The sequence below is a fragment of the Marmota monax genome, unplaced genomic scaffold (genome assembly GCF_021218885.2).
Source record: "Marmota monax isolate L192 unplaced genomic scaffold, Marmota_monax_Labrador192_F-V1.1 WCK01_AAM20220418_F8-fsc00021, whole genome shotgun sequence".
NCBI lineage: Eukaryota > Metazoa > Chordata > Mammalia > Rodentia > Sciuridae > Marmota > Marmota monax.
This window is the reverse complement of record NW_026695228.1, coordinates 24,364,647-24,379,009: the sequence shown is the minus strand read 5'-3', so window position 1 is coordinate 24,379,009 and position 14,363 is coordinate 24,364,647. Positions and strand designations below refer to the sequence as shown.

Below are 14,363 nucleotides of genomic sequence, written 5' to 3'. Positions count from 1 at the left end.
CACTGCAAGGCGTGGCTCAGGGGCCTGGAGGCTTTTATTTCTTGGACTGGTCCAGAGGATGGTGGGTGACCTACAGAGCTGGGTCCACTGCAGATTCCTGGGCTTTGGCCAAACGGGCCTCCCTCTGTTCCCGCCGCTTCTTCCGCTGGAGCAGCCGCCGCTCCCGTTCAAACTCCTTCATGCGCTTCACGTAGCTGAGGGGAGAGCGGAAGGGTCTCAGCTCTGGGTGGGACTCCCCTGTCCACTGCCCCTGGTTCTGATCTCAGGAGGGAGCCCATTCCTCTGTTTGGTGCTGGCCGGTGATACCCCAGGTGCTTCCAGCCACCTGCCCAACCTGGAGCTCCCCCCCCGCCCCCCCGAGTCCCCCCTGCTGGCCTGGGCCAGCTGAGGAGTGGGCTAGTGGTGCCTGCCGTGCGTGGGGTCGGGGGCTCACTCGAGGTGCTCGCAGTAGTCCCAGTCGTGCTGCTCGTGCTTGCAGCCCAGGAAGTTGGGGAAGCTGTCACGCTTGCACTTGAGCAGCTTGATGAGGTAGTGGGCGCAGTAGTCGCGCTGCTGCAGCGTCAGCTGTGCCTCGTTCATCTCCTGCTGCGTGGCCACCATCACTGAGGGGAGCGGCAGGGCTCAGCACAGGTGGACAGTCCGCCCCTGCCCCTACTCCAGGGACAGTCCCCACTGAGGACATGGTGGCATGCTGATGGAGAAGGATTACAGCCATCCCTTGAAGTGTCTTTTCCCAGTGTGTCCAAAGGTAACCCTGGCACTGAGGCCCGACAGGAGAGGGGTGGCCCGCTCACCCCCACCTCCTCATCAACAGCACCGGGGGTCCTGCCTCCCCTCCCCAGTGATGTCATAACCCTTCATACAGCCCCTGCTGCAGACTGGGGCTCAGAAAAGCTTCCCCCAGCGCTCCCCTGGCCCCTTCCCAGTATGGGGTAGGGCTGCAGGGTGGAATCCCAGCTCTGCACTGGCCATCAGTATGTCCACTGTCACCTTCCTCCTACACAAAGGATTTACAGCCTCCAGCATGGAAGTTCCCTGAGCCAATGACTAGCCATATCACTCAATGACAAGGACAGTTCTCAGAAATGCATCATTAGGTGATTTCATCACCGTGTGAACATCAGAATGTACTTATACAAACTAAGCAACAGGTGATGGAGCTTCACACTGTCACATATGGTCTGTGGTTGACTGAAGCTGCTTATAACAAACGGTACTTAGGCTCAGGCCTCAAGAAAGCTGGACTATCCTGTGGTCGTGGTATCCCACTCCCTTGGCAAAACTGACCTCGGGGGAAATCAACCTTCAGGAGGCTGACGGGGGCCAAGAGGAATTGTGGCTGTGTACCCTAGCCTGTGCTCACAGTGGCTGGTGACCCTGTGTCCCTGGCCTCCTTGCTGAGCACCCTGCCAAATCAGTGGGACCAAGCCTTCCTCTCCTCACCTCTGCCTGTCTTGGGCTTGGCTCCCTCCACCCACACCACAATGTGGCCACGTATCAAGTTCAGGCTGGCTTCTTCTGCTTCCCAGCCACGATTCTCTCTCTCCCTCGGCTGGCTTCTACTCCATCATGCCAGGCGGCTCCCAGCTCAGCTGGCTTCCTCGGGATCTCCCTTTCTCTCTGTTCCTCTGCACCTTCCCTGGGCTTCTGCCCATTTCTATGCTGCCCCAAACCCAAACATTAACTGTTTGTTTCCTGAGAGCCATTCATGGATTAGAGTGGGTCCTTATCCATGGCTTCAACTGCCAACCTTTATGTTAAGGAACCCAATCTGGTCCTCCCACCACACACATCTTCTAGCCCCAGGCCCAGCTATCCACTTATATCCCCCCCGCCGAGACACCTACACTTGGGGCTTAGAGAGCAATCTGACTCCTCCTGTGTTTGGAAATTATAATCAGCCAGCAAGGCCTTATGGGGTACCTGCTGCATGCATGGTGTATTCATGGGTACACAGCAGGGGACATGACAGACAAGTCCCTGCCCTTGGAGGGAGTCAGAACAGACAGGGAGGACACGGTGTCACAGACTGTCTGGCAATGGTAAGGATGAAGGAGACAAAACAAGAGAGAGGGAGTGTTGGGTACACGGGAGCAGAGTGTTCAGAAAACAGGTGTAAAGGGCTTGTGAGAGGCCAGGTGGCAGGCTGCCGTCAACATCAGCAGTGGGCTGTGAGTGGGAGTGTAGGCTAAAGCCCCTGGAGACAAAACTCGGGAGCCCTGGCATGCAGAAGACGCTTGAAGCCAGGACACTGGTGGAGACCCACACTTCCTCCCAGGCAGTGGTGGACAAGGCCTGAGCCTTGGGGCACCAAGGGGAGGCCAAGAGGAATTTAGCGTAGAAGCCCCCAGGGAGGTTGAGTCTTGGAGGCCAGGTGAGGAGGGTCTTTCAGGAGGTGTCAGTGGTGAAGGTTAGGTAAGAAGTGGGCACCGACGACAACGGGGCTTGGTGACAGAGTCCTCAGGAGGGCTTGACAGAGCCCTTTAAGTGAAGTGGCACGGGGAGAGGGGGAGGTGGGGCCAGGGGGTTGTACAACAATGGGGAACAATGAAGGGAAAACTAGTGTCAGAGAGGGAGGCTGGCTGAAGGAGAATCCTTGAGTCTGGGCAGATGGAATGGGGGCCATAAAGGGCTCATCTGTAGCAGGGGCTTAGGTGAGGAGGAGCGAGAGGGCAAATGGGGGCAGCGAGCCCAAGAGAGCCCCTTTTTGGTGGCTTGTTTTCTCAATAAGAGGAGGGAGGAAGAGACAGTGGCTGTCTGGGGATGTGTCAGGAATGCCAGGCAACATCAAGGAGCCACTGGAGGAGCACCCAGGAGGCGGTCAGCAGCCCCCACCCAATCATGTTCTGCCGGCACACGGGTAGATGCCAAGGAAAGGGGCCGTAGCCCCCCACCACGGTTTTGGTTTGGCCAGCAAGAGAAAGGCACAGGGGGCCCCGGTGTTTGGGAAGCAAGTGCACGGGGAATGCAGGCTCAGATGTGACTTTAGGACTACCTGGAGAGGGGACACTCTCCAACATTCTCTCAGACACAGACCTTTCTTTACCCCTATTACTTGGAGGTTCTCTGACCCCAAGTCGACGTCCACCCAGCAGTCACAGCAACCTCTAGACACAGCAATCTGTGTCCCTCCTCTGCTTAGTAGCATGGGCTCTGTCCTCTCCGTGACTCTCCCCCGGTCACCTACTACTCATTCCCTTCTCATCTTCCACCCACTGCCTCCTAAGCCTGCTCTGATACCCGCCAACTGTGCCCCCCACGATCTGCCTGGTCCCGCCGTCTTCCCTCCCGGGCTGGGAGGTCACTGAACACGGCGCCTGCATCTCTAGTCCCTGATGCATCTCCGCGGTGCCCAATTTGGGACTCGGTCCAGAGCTGGCCTCCACACGACTGTGATATTACTACGTATAAAAAGGAGTGCGCGCCGGGCGAGCTCCGCGGCCGACCTGCCCGCCCGCGCCGAGCCCTGCTCGCAGCCCCGGCACCGCAGAACCCAAACGAGCCGCGCAGAGGCCCCCGTGCGCGGCGCGAGCCCGCCCTGCGTCGTCTGTGCAAACCTGAACAGGAGCGACACCTGCACGGGGGTACAAAGAACATGTCCCTTCCCTGACAAGCCTTCTCAAGGCTCCCCGCTGTCCCCAGGACAAAGGCCAGCTCTGGCAGCCTCTCTTCTGTCCCCGGGCCTTTGCTCGAGTCGGTCCCCTTCCTGGAATGCCCGACACTCAGCAGGGTCTCCGGCGCCTGGGACTTCCTCGCACGGAGGCCAGGTCCGCGCAGAGGATTCTGAGTTGCCTGCGTCCCGCGTCCGCGCCCCACTCCCGCCAGCCGCGCCTGCGCACTGGGCCTTACCGCGCTCCTTGCGCTCCGGGAAGCCGTACTGGGGCGGGAAGGTGGGCATCTGCAGAGGGTCGGGCTCCACCGAGGCATCGCCCAGGTAGCGCCGGGCCAGGTGCGCCCCCATGTCTGCTCCGCCGCAGATTCCAGCCGGCCGGGGTCACCTCACTCCTACCCGGAAGCACTGCCTTCTTCCCCACCCAGGACTTCCGGGTCGCCCAGGCCGCAGCGGGGATCATAGAGAGGAACCCTCGGAGGACTTCCTGACTGGCGAGCGCCACCTGGCGGCCCGAAAGAGGCAGGACAGGGGCGGCTCCGGCTTGCTGGACATGGTCGGACCCTGGAGGGGCGGTTGAGCCTGATTCTGGAGCATAAATGAAAATTGCATTTCATATTTTCCAGAAAGAAGCTTTTATTCTAAAACATTAGAATTTCTCTTTGGGTCAAGAAGTAATAATACTGATTATATCATTAGTGAATATAAAAAATATGACTTTTGTTTTTTTGTGGTGCTGGAGTTGGAACCTAGGGTCTTGCCCAGGCTGGGTACAGTTGTCTGCCACGGAGCTGCACCGCCGCCCTGAATGTCAAAATTTTATTTTATTTCATTTTATTTGGTACCAGGGATTGAATTCAGGGGCACTCGACCACTGTGTTTTATTTAGAGACAGAGTCTCACTGAGTTGCTTAGCGCTTCGCTGTTGCTGAGGCTGCTTGGAATTCGCCATCCTCCTGCCTCAGCCTCCGGGGCTGCTGGGATGACAGGCATATGCCATGGCGCCCGGGAGAATATCAAAAATTTAAATTAAGTTATTTAAAAGAAATTTGTTAATGAAATAAAGTCAAATTAAAATGAGCACAAGTCACCCTAGTGCTGGGTTCCATTCCAGCACTGCAAAACCAAACCGAACAACCTCGAAAGCATGGAAAGATTTTATTTAACGAGGTATTGCGGGTTGAATCGTGTCCTCCAAAATACAGATGAAGTCCTAACCCCTTAGGAAGCAGCCCCTGAATGGTGACCTTATTTGGAAATAGGGTCTTTGCACGGTGTAATGAAGTTAAAATGAGGTCATACCAACGCGGCGGTCATCCTGGTCCAGCGGCGGGTCCTTAGCAGAGGAGGAAGGTTGGCGGTGACGCGCACCCGGGAAGGAAACCGCATCCCGACGGAGGCTGAGGCTGAGCGGGGTGTACAAGCCAAGGGTCACAGGCAGCCACCAGAGGCTGGGGGGGGGTGCAAGGCGGCTCCCCCAGAGCCTTCACACAGGGGGCGCCGCCAACACCCCAGAACTGTCACACCAGACATCTGTTTTTTTTTTTTTTTTTTTTTACAGCCACCTGGTTGGGGCGCTTGGTGACACCAGTAAACTAACACGCAAGGGCATTTGTCCTTTTTCCTACTTCAACTCCGGTGGGTCAATCCTCTCACCCTCCAAAGCAGCGTCCAGGCTTGGGACTTGGTCATGGGCAGCGGCACAGCCAGATTCGCGTCATTTGGATGCTGGAGGAGACCACGGGAGAGCCAGGGGGAGGCAGCCCGGAGCCCCCAAGGCGGGCAGTCTGCGCCAGTGACTCCATTCTGAGTGTAAGTGCTGAGGTGGGGCGACCCCGGGCCCTGTCTGTGCAAGGGGACAGCCACCATCTGCCCGGCCCCATCATAGGGCACGAAGGGATAAATGAAATGTCCTAATAAAATGACCACCTGTGAACTTAGCCAGTTAATCAGAAGCACACAGATGCGAGGACATGTCAGACCCACATCCAGGCCACCCAATGAAGCAACCCCTCTCTCGAGACCCATAACAGGAGGCGTACCCCAAGACGGGATGTGGCGGCACCCTGACCTGGTCACCTGGTCACTTGCCAGGAGCCTTGCCCAACAAAGTCACCACAGCGATGCGCCTCCAATTCGCTGTCTTTGGGCTTCAGCAGAGTGTGGTTTCTCCTACTGGTGATGACCACACTGGCCCACTCCAAGCTGGCCCTTCAGGCTGACTCCCTGAGACTGCCATCCATCAGGACCTTGGCCTAGACTAGATTGGGTTCCTGCACTTGTTTTTTTGTTTTGTTTTGTATTCGGAATTGAACCCAAGGGTGCTTAACCATGAAGCCCTTTTATTTAGAGACACGTTTCTCACTGAGTTGCTTAGGGCCTTGCTGTCGCTGAGGCTGGCTTTGAACTTGCGATCCTTCTGCCTCAGCCTCCCCAGCTGCTGGGATGACAGGCATGCGCCACCACACCCCACAAGTTCCTGCACTTTGACAGCTCTGCGCAGTTCTTGGGCTGGTTCCTGATCTTTCTAGATCACCTACACTGAGTCTTTGCATGTGTATCTGCTCTGTGCCTTTGCTCTCTGTTCAGTCTCCGGAACCTGTGAGTTTCCTGTATCATATATATGCATAATTTTATCTATCTATCTAAGTGGTGTGAAGTGTGCTGTGTGACTTGAGCCTTACAGATATTAGTAGTTCAGACTGGAATAAAAGAACCGGTAATTGCTCCGCTGTGACAACAGGGGACCCACAAGTATTTGGTGAATGGCAACTGCTGAAAGAGGTGTACTCGGCGGATTTGTTGTTATTCAATACATCTGACTCTGGAAGGACACAGATGTGTTTGGTCTGTTAATGGTGTAGCTCAGTCACAACAGAGTTGGACAAAGCGTGTTAAGTACTTATCACAGTACTGGGCTTGTGACATCAGTTAAGTGCATTCTTCTCCTTACCCACTGTGTTGGTCAGCTTTGTGTCACTCTGACAAAACACCTGAGACAATCAGCTTATAAAGAGGAAAGGTTTATTTTTCTTCCTGGTTTCAATCCATGGTCACTTGGCCCCATTGCTTTGGGACAGTGGTGACATAGTCCGTCATAGCAGGAGCCATCAGCAAATTGGCTGCACTGTTAATGTTTGTGCAGAATGTGACTCTCCCTGTCCTCTCCATGGCCACCAGCCCCATGGGAGGCATCATCACCTCTTGCCAGCATGAAACAGAACCCTCCCATGGTTCTGTTTCATGTGGAATAAGAACTGGACTCGGTCCACCAGGAGGTCAGGGGTGGCCCCCCAGAATCTGTATTTCTAGCGTATTCTCAGGTAATGGTGAGGTTGCTGGTCTGGGGACCACCTCACAAGAATCTCTGGGCTAGATCTTCCTGACCCTGGGGGTGCAGCCTTCATACCGTGGTCTTTGTGGATGGCGCTCCTGGAGTTGTGCAGTGCACGGGTTGCACAGCTGCCCCAGGCAGCCCTGCCCAGTCCTGGGTGTCCCCCCTCCTCCCTGACTTCTTTTTCTCTGTGCTTTAGTGGATCATCCAGAGATCAAAGCTGGGAGGAAATCCACAAAGGCAAATTAAGGTCCCACTTCCTTTGCCACTGCCAGAAGTGACTTCCTCTCTTAGAAACTCTGTTCATTCATTTGTGAAATGAAATCAGTAATACCCACCTCCTAGTGTTCCGGGACAGGAACCCCCCGGCGCCCCCACCCTGTTCATGGTTTTATTTTTCTTCTTAACATTTATCACTGTCTAAACGGAACCCATCTGACTCGTTGATCTTGTGTTATTTTGTCAGTCTCAGGAGCAGATTTTGTCTGTCTTGTTGACTGACTTATTCCTTCCTCACCTAGCATGGGGCAGGCCCACAGACGTAGGCTGGGATTTAAGTGTGTCCCCAAATTTCATATGTTGGAAACTTAATCCCCAAAGTCATGTTAATGGTAGTGAAGAGACGGAAACCTTTAGAGGTGATTTAAAATATATATATATATATATTTTTTGGGAAACCTGGCATTGAACTCAGGGGCTCTCGACCACTGAGCCACATCCCCAGCCCTTTTTGTTTCTTATTTTGAGACAGGGTCTCACCCAGTTGCTTAGGGCCTCATTAAGTTGCTGAGGCTGGCCTTGAACTCGAAATCCTCCTGCCTCAGCCTCCAGAGCTGCTGGGATAACAGGCATGTGCCACCCATGCTCAGCTAGAGGTGATTTAGTTTTGGGGAGGAACCCTCGTGAATGGAGGGAATGACTTTGTTTGGAAAAACAAGCTCTCTCTGGTGAGCTGGCTCATCTCACCATGGGTACCCTCTGCCATGATATGATGGAGCCAAAAAGCCCTCCCCAGATGTGGGTATCATGCCCTTGGACACTCCAGCCTCTGGTCTCTGAAACCATGATCTAAATAAAACTTTCTACTTTATAAGCTACACAGTCTCAGGTATTCTGTCATAGCAACAAAAAACAGACAGATTCAAGGGGCTGAATATTTGTCAAACAAACCCCAAATGAATAATTGAAGAGGGCATTTGGGGGGATCAGTCAGATGGTTGCATGAAAAGTTCCCACTGCCTGGCACCTAGTAGGTGCCTGTCACGAGCAGCTTCTCAGCCTTGTCTGGTTACCAGGAGTTCCCTTCCGGATATCTGCACTGGACCCCGGACCGCGACGTACGCGAACACCAAGCACGAACTCGATTGCCTTTTGAAATGCTGGTTTATTCGCACACCACACAAAGCAATACACGAGGTGACTGGCTCACACTGCACGATCTTACTCTCAGGCGATGAGAGTTGATTGTGAGCAAATACATGGAGTTTCCCTCGCGCTTATATACTCTATATGTTTACAACAAACTTGTTTATGTCTAACTTATCTAACATAAGCACACTACCTAGTTACATCATCAACTTATCTAACATGGGCATACTATCTAGTCATCCTATAACCAAAACATGTTTACAACTAAAAAGTCACTTAGTCACTGCAAAGTCCAAAACAAGTCCAAAACAAGTCCTTTTGCTGATTCATGTTGTTTATTCATCCTTGATGTTTACTCCTGTCATTGCCCAATATGTGCTCGCTCTTACTGTCACCATGTAACTAGAAGGTCACTCTCCAAGTAGACATTGTCTAACTGGAAAGCCAAACAAGGTGCTATGATGAGCAGCCCTCGCCATGGAGGCATAAGGGGTCCCAGCCAGGAAGACCCTGGAGGAGGCATGAGGCTCCTTGTTCCCGAGGCCCCAGGGCTCAAGAGTTTCAGCCAGCGCGTGCTTACCCAGGGTTGGGGATGAGAAGGTGACGGTGTTATGGTAGGGTGACATAAAACAGTGTGTGCGCCCGTGGGAAGGGGTCTGGTCTCTGTCACCCATGAGACATACTCTTCCTGTTTTTTCCTCTATCAGTCACCCGACAAGGAGAGCTTCCTGTGCCCCACGCTGCTCCCCCAGGTGCCTGGTTTCTTGCCTGGGGCTCCCTGCCCCTCCTTCCTCCTCCGCCGCCCGCCCCGGGGGTCTATTAGTATTCTGTGGCCAAAGCCCAAGAACCTCAGGTGGACCCGGGGGTGGGGATGGAAATTCTGGGTGATGTCTGCACCTCTGCACGGTCTGCTGGGTGGGAGATGGGATGCTCTGGGTTTTCAGGTCTAGGGTAAGCCCCTGGGGGAAAATTGGCTTCTGCCTACGGGGTGAACACTCGCCTCTAATCCAGGCTCTGAGGATGCCTGGGGATTGCGGTCTCCGGGAGAGTGGCTGGTGGCATTTTGATACTGATTTTGTGGTTCGGGGAGTTGAACCCAGCATCTCACACCAGCTGGACGAGTGCTGTGCCACCGAACTACATCCTAGCCTTCTAAAAATTCCACGGTCTTGCCAAGTTGTGAGGCTGGTCTTGAATTGCGATCCTCCTGCCTCGGCCTCCTGAGTCATGGGGGTTACAGATGTGCACCACCCACCCAGCCTGGCTGGCATTTGAAAGACACGTGAGCCTGAAGGGGGCTGACTTTGGGGGTCGTCTTAACCAGGACTTGGCAGGCAGGACGGTCACTCATTCATTCTCTGAGCACCACATTACCACATGGCAGGCAGGAGAGACACAGATCCCTGCCTTCGCAGAGCAGAGCTCCTAACGGGGGGGGGGGGGGGGGGGTAGACAGGCAGTGAATAAAATTAGGAAAGCCAGGTGTGGTAGCCACCCCTGTAATCCCAGCAACACAGGAGGCTGAGGCAGGAGGAGATAAGTTCAAGACCAGCCTCAGCAACTTAGCGAGGCCCTAAGCAACTCAGTGAGACCCTGTCTCTAAATAAAATATAAAAAGGGCTGAGGACGTGGCTCAGTGGTTAAGCACCCCTGGGTTCAATCCCCAGTGAGTCCCCCCACCCCCCCAAAAAAGAATAAGATTAAGAAGTGACCTAAACGGAATGTCTGATGGCAACAAAATGGTGGTAACTGTTAAGAAGGAAAAATTGGGTTCGGGAATAGAGAAGGGACATCTTGAAATTCTAAATGGGGCTGTTTTGGAAGGTCTCACTCATGATTCTGGACCCGAGATGGGGGGGGTGCTCTCCACGGGGCTGGGCACAGCCTCCAATTCCCTTCCTCGGCTTCTAGGAGACTCCCCTGTCTCCTGCATCCCGTCTTTAGACTCCACCTTCCCAGCAAGAATTTCTGGACGTCGGGAGCTGCCCTGGATGCAGCGCCTTTAAGTCCTGATGCACCAGGTTCTGAGTGACTACTGCCTTCAGCCTGGCCACATTGCAGTCACCTGGGCGTCACCCCAGCTGGGATGGCAAGGCGTGGCTCCAGGCATAGGCGTCACCCGCTGGGGCTGAGTGACACTCACCTGTTCCTTTGTAATCCCCCCCTTTGCCCTTTTGGGGATAGAATGTTCCATGGAACCTCTCCTGTGTGTCCCCTAGATAAGAATGAAGAATTCCAGAGGCTTGCTCTCTTTCCACAGGCCCTTAGGGTTGGAGAGCCAACACGGAGTTTGAAAAGGCACCTCTGGGTGCGCGCCCTCTCTTGGCTGTTTTTCTTAGGTTGTTGGAATGGTCAGATTTGGGACCCCAGGACAGGGCTCCAGCTAGGACAGGGGGCCATAAAAGGAGGCCCCGCTGGGATGTTTTAGGGTAGTTGATAAAATGTATAGGGTTCCAGGGTTGCCCTCCTCATGAGCACGCTCATTATGACTTACTGTGAAGCTAATGTGGATGTTAAAATTCCAGAAGGGTTCTGCTTCTAAAAGGTAAAGTGTCATTTAAATTTTTTGTTTTTATTACTTTCTGAAATTGTTTGGGTGATTTAAACTGAGCTAGTAAACCGGCTGAGCCTCTCTCTGCATCCTAATCAAATACTCAGATCCCGTGGGCTGTGACTCACCTGCTGTTTGGGGACGAATGCAAGGCTTTAGACACTATTCCCTATGGGGTCTTTTAACTAGACCCACCGCCAGCATATTCTGCCCTTTCAAAAACCTAAACTGACGGATGTGGGCTACCCTGGGGCTGGCCAATGCTGGCATCTGCCACTGGGACCCATTTTGGGTGTTTAAAAATTTTATTTTTATTTTTGGGGTGCCTGCCCCCTGCAGGAGGAGCTGCGGGAGATGGGAGCCACCCATAGCTCGCACCTCCTGCCCTTGGGAGACGCGCGCGCTGTTGCGCTTGCACCTGACGGCTTTTATAAATGTAAGCATCTAACGATCGTCTTAGTCCATTCATGCTGCTATATAACAAAATGCCTGAGATTGGATCAATTACAACAAAGAAATTTCTTTCCCACGGTTCTGGAGCCTGGAAATCCGAGCAGGAGGCACAGGAGGTTTTACTTGTGTCTGGGGAGGGCATCTTCTCTGCTTCCAGTGAGGGCGCCCTGTCTCCACCCCCCAGAGGGATCAATGCTTTGCACTCCCATGGCCACAGAGGTGTCGGGCCAGGCAGCTCTCTGTACCCCCGTTCATAAGGGCATTAATGCTATCCATGAGCACAGAACCCTCATGGCTTGATCACATCCCCAAAAGCCCCACCTCTTAGTATCGCCACAAAGAGGATTAAGTACCCAGCATGCGAATTTTGGAGGGACACACACCTTCAAACCACAGCTGTGGGATCCATCTTCCTCCTGGGGCTGCTTGAGCTGCGTGGTATTTACACAAACACACGCCGGGGTCACACCCAGGACCCCCATTGAATGACCCACCCAGCCTTGCCGTCCCCATATTTTGAGATGTTTTCACTTCCGTTCAATTCAGGATATCTTAAATTTCACTTCTGAACTCTCTCTGACCCGTGGGTGTTATTTAATCTGCAAACAGTGGGGGATTCCCAGATATCGCTGTCACTGATCTCCAGTTTTTTAAAGATTTTTTATTTGTTCTACTTAGTTGCCCGTGACAGCAGAATGCACTTCCATTCATCGCACACGAGTGGAGCGCAACATTTCAATGCTCTGGTTGGACACGGTGTAGACACGCACCACCCGAGCGGTCACACCCGTGCCTAGGGAGATGATGTCCGTCCGGATCCACCGTCTTTCCTACCCCACAGCCCCTCCCGCCCCCTCCCTTTGCCCCTTCCCAGGCTCTCCCTGATTTCCAGTTATTTTTGTTTATGAAGTTATGCTGTCATGACTTCAATTCTGTGATTGTTCTTTTTATCGAGACCCCCGTGTACCCCCAATTTCCTTCTCCTGCTTTCTTCTTTATTCTTCTTCTATGTATGACTAACATAACTTTCTAAAGATATTTGGCTCATTTATTTATTCGTTTATTTGCAGTGCTGACGATTAAACACAGCCTTGTGCATGTGAGAAAAATGCTCCCTCACTGAACCATGTCGTAATTTATTTTACTCACTTTCTTTCTTCCGGTTACCGCTCTGACGGTAGGGATATCGTTGTTGTTTGGGGATGAATCCTTGGTGCCTAGAACACAGCTTAGTATTTAGTAGGTGGTTGATACATATCTGTTGAATGGATGAACGAACAAATTGGACATGTTAGGAGACCAACAATCAGAGATGTTGTTCTATTCCTCGGAGGTCACAGAGCATGAATGGGGCAGAGCTGGGGTTCTCCAGGGTCCAAAGCATTATGTTAGACTCAGGGGATGTGCCTGGATTCCACTACCAGTCCCCGAATACCTACTGTGCGCCGGGTCCAGAGGGATGGCATTGGCCATGCGTCCACCGTCTGTACACAGTAGGACCACTAGCCTTTCTTGGGCTTGCCTTGCTCCAGGCCCAGCCGCCTCAGCGAGTTCCCTTGATGTGCAGAGATGCCATCAGCCCGTCCTTCTGACCCGTTTGCCTGACCCCTGGACATGTCCACGTCCATCTGGAGCCTGCTGCTCTGCGGTGCTTAGCAGGTTGGCCGAGCAGATGGGCTCTCCTGTCTCAGACAAGCCTCTCCTTCCCCCTGTAGAATGGGCACATGCACCCCTGAGGCAGGTGGGGAGGCCTGTGGCATTAGGCCCACCACGGGGGAAAGCCCAGCCCCTGGGGTGCGCTGTCGGTGGAAAGCAGAGCTGATCTGCGGCCCCTCTGGGGTCACCCCGTCCCCACGTGCTGGGGAAGACTTTCCATCAGGAGACCAGGTTGTTTATATCGAGACTCTTAGTGGAACATAGATTCCATTGTGTTTAAGCCACTTTTTTGGGGGGTGGGGGGGTACCTGGGATTGAGCTCAGGGCCACTCGCCCACTGAGCCACATCCTCAGCCCTATTTTGTATTTTATTTGGAGACAGGGTCCCACGGAGTTGCTTAGCGCCTCGCTGTTGCCGAGGCTGGCTTTGAACTCACCATCCTTCTGCCTCGGCCTCCTGAGCTGTTCTTGTTTTGAGGCTCCGAAACTCAAACTCTAGCTCGGACCCACGTCTGCAGGATTTTCTTCGTGGTTTAAGCCAGTTTGGGTTGCGTTTCCTTTTACTCTTAGTGGAAAGCCCCGAAAGAGGGGTCCTGCGGGGGTCTTAGCTTTTGGGGTGTGTTTTAGTTTCCTAAGATGAACTGAAATAACGTTTCATAAATTCCATGGTTTAAACAACAGAATTGGGTTCCTTCCAGTTCTGGAGTTCAAAAGACCCAAATCGGTTCCCCGGGGCCTACACCAAGGCCTGGCGGCTGCGGGGGGGAGGGGGGGGGGAGGCCTGTTCTCCAGTTTTTTCCAGCTTCTAGAACCACTTTCTCTGCACTCCTTGTACTCCTACCGTCATCTCCAGGGTCCACTCAGATCCCGTGTGCCCAAGCATTCAGTCCTGGGACCTCGTAGTGGGTTGAATTGTGTCTCCCCTGATTAACCGTCTAAGTCCTGACCCCGAGGAGACTGGAACTGACCTCATCTGGACAAAAGGGACTTTGCTGAAGTCAGTAATTGAAGCGTCTAAAGATGGGATCGGGGACCTCTGTGTCAGGAACCATCTGTATAAGGAAGCTTTCCTCCTAATTAAAAATGCAAGTTGTGAGCGAATCCTTTGAGTCTGTGTGAGAATCCACTTCCTTGAGGAATCAAGGGTGGGGGACACAGAACCCACTCCCTCACCGAGGCCCCACCTCCTACGGCTTCCACCACCTCCCGTAGCTCCACCACCTGGGGTCCAAGGCTTTAACAGGAGACTCTGGGGGACTTTTAGCTGGGCGTGGTGTCACATAGCTATAATCCCAGCTACTTAGGAGGCTGAGGCAGGAGGATCATGAGTTTGAGGCCAGCCTCGGCAACTTAGTAAAACTCTTGTCTCAAAAAAAAAAAAAAAAAAAAAA

The 14,363-nt window shown here is 53.3% G+C and overlaps 1 protein-coding gene across 1 annotated transcript; it reads right to left on the bottom strand.

Moving 5' to 3' along the window:
• Window positions 1-16: 16 nt before the first annotated feature.
• Window positions 17-4,033, bottom strand: Ndufb7 (NADH:ubiquinone oxidoreductase subunit B7). Its single transcript, XM_046436687.2, has 3 exons — window positions 3,850-4,033; window positions 434-602; window positions 17-194 (listed from the first exon to the last, which is right to left on the bottom strand). The coding sequence occupies exons 1-3, from the start codon at window positions 3,959-3,961 to the stop codon at window positions 71-73; spliced, it is 405 nt and encodes a 134-aa protein (XP_046292643.1). The 5' UTR covers window positions 3,962-4,033; the 3' UTR covers window positions 17-70.
• Window positions 4,034-14,363: the final 10,330 nt, after the last annotated feature.

Excerpts from the sequence above, each read along its gene's own strand:
- Ndufb7 (XM_046436687.2), bottom strand. The coding sequence starts at position 3,961 with ATGGGGGCGCACCTGGCCCGGCGCTACCTGGGCGATGCCTCGGTGGAG. Across the intron at positions 603-3,849 it reads CCCGGAGCGCAAGGAGCGCG|TGATGGTGGCCACGCAGCAG; the intron begins GTAAGGCCCAGT and ends CGCTCCCCTCAG. Across the intron at positions 195-433 it reads GACTACTGCGAGCACCTCGA|CTACGTGAAGCGCATGAAGG; the intron begins GTGAGCCCCCGA and ends CTCTCCCCTCAG.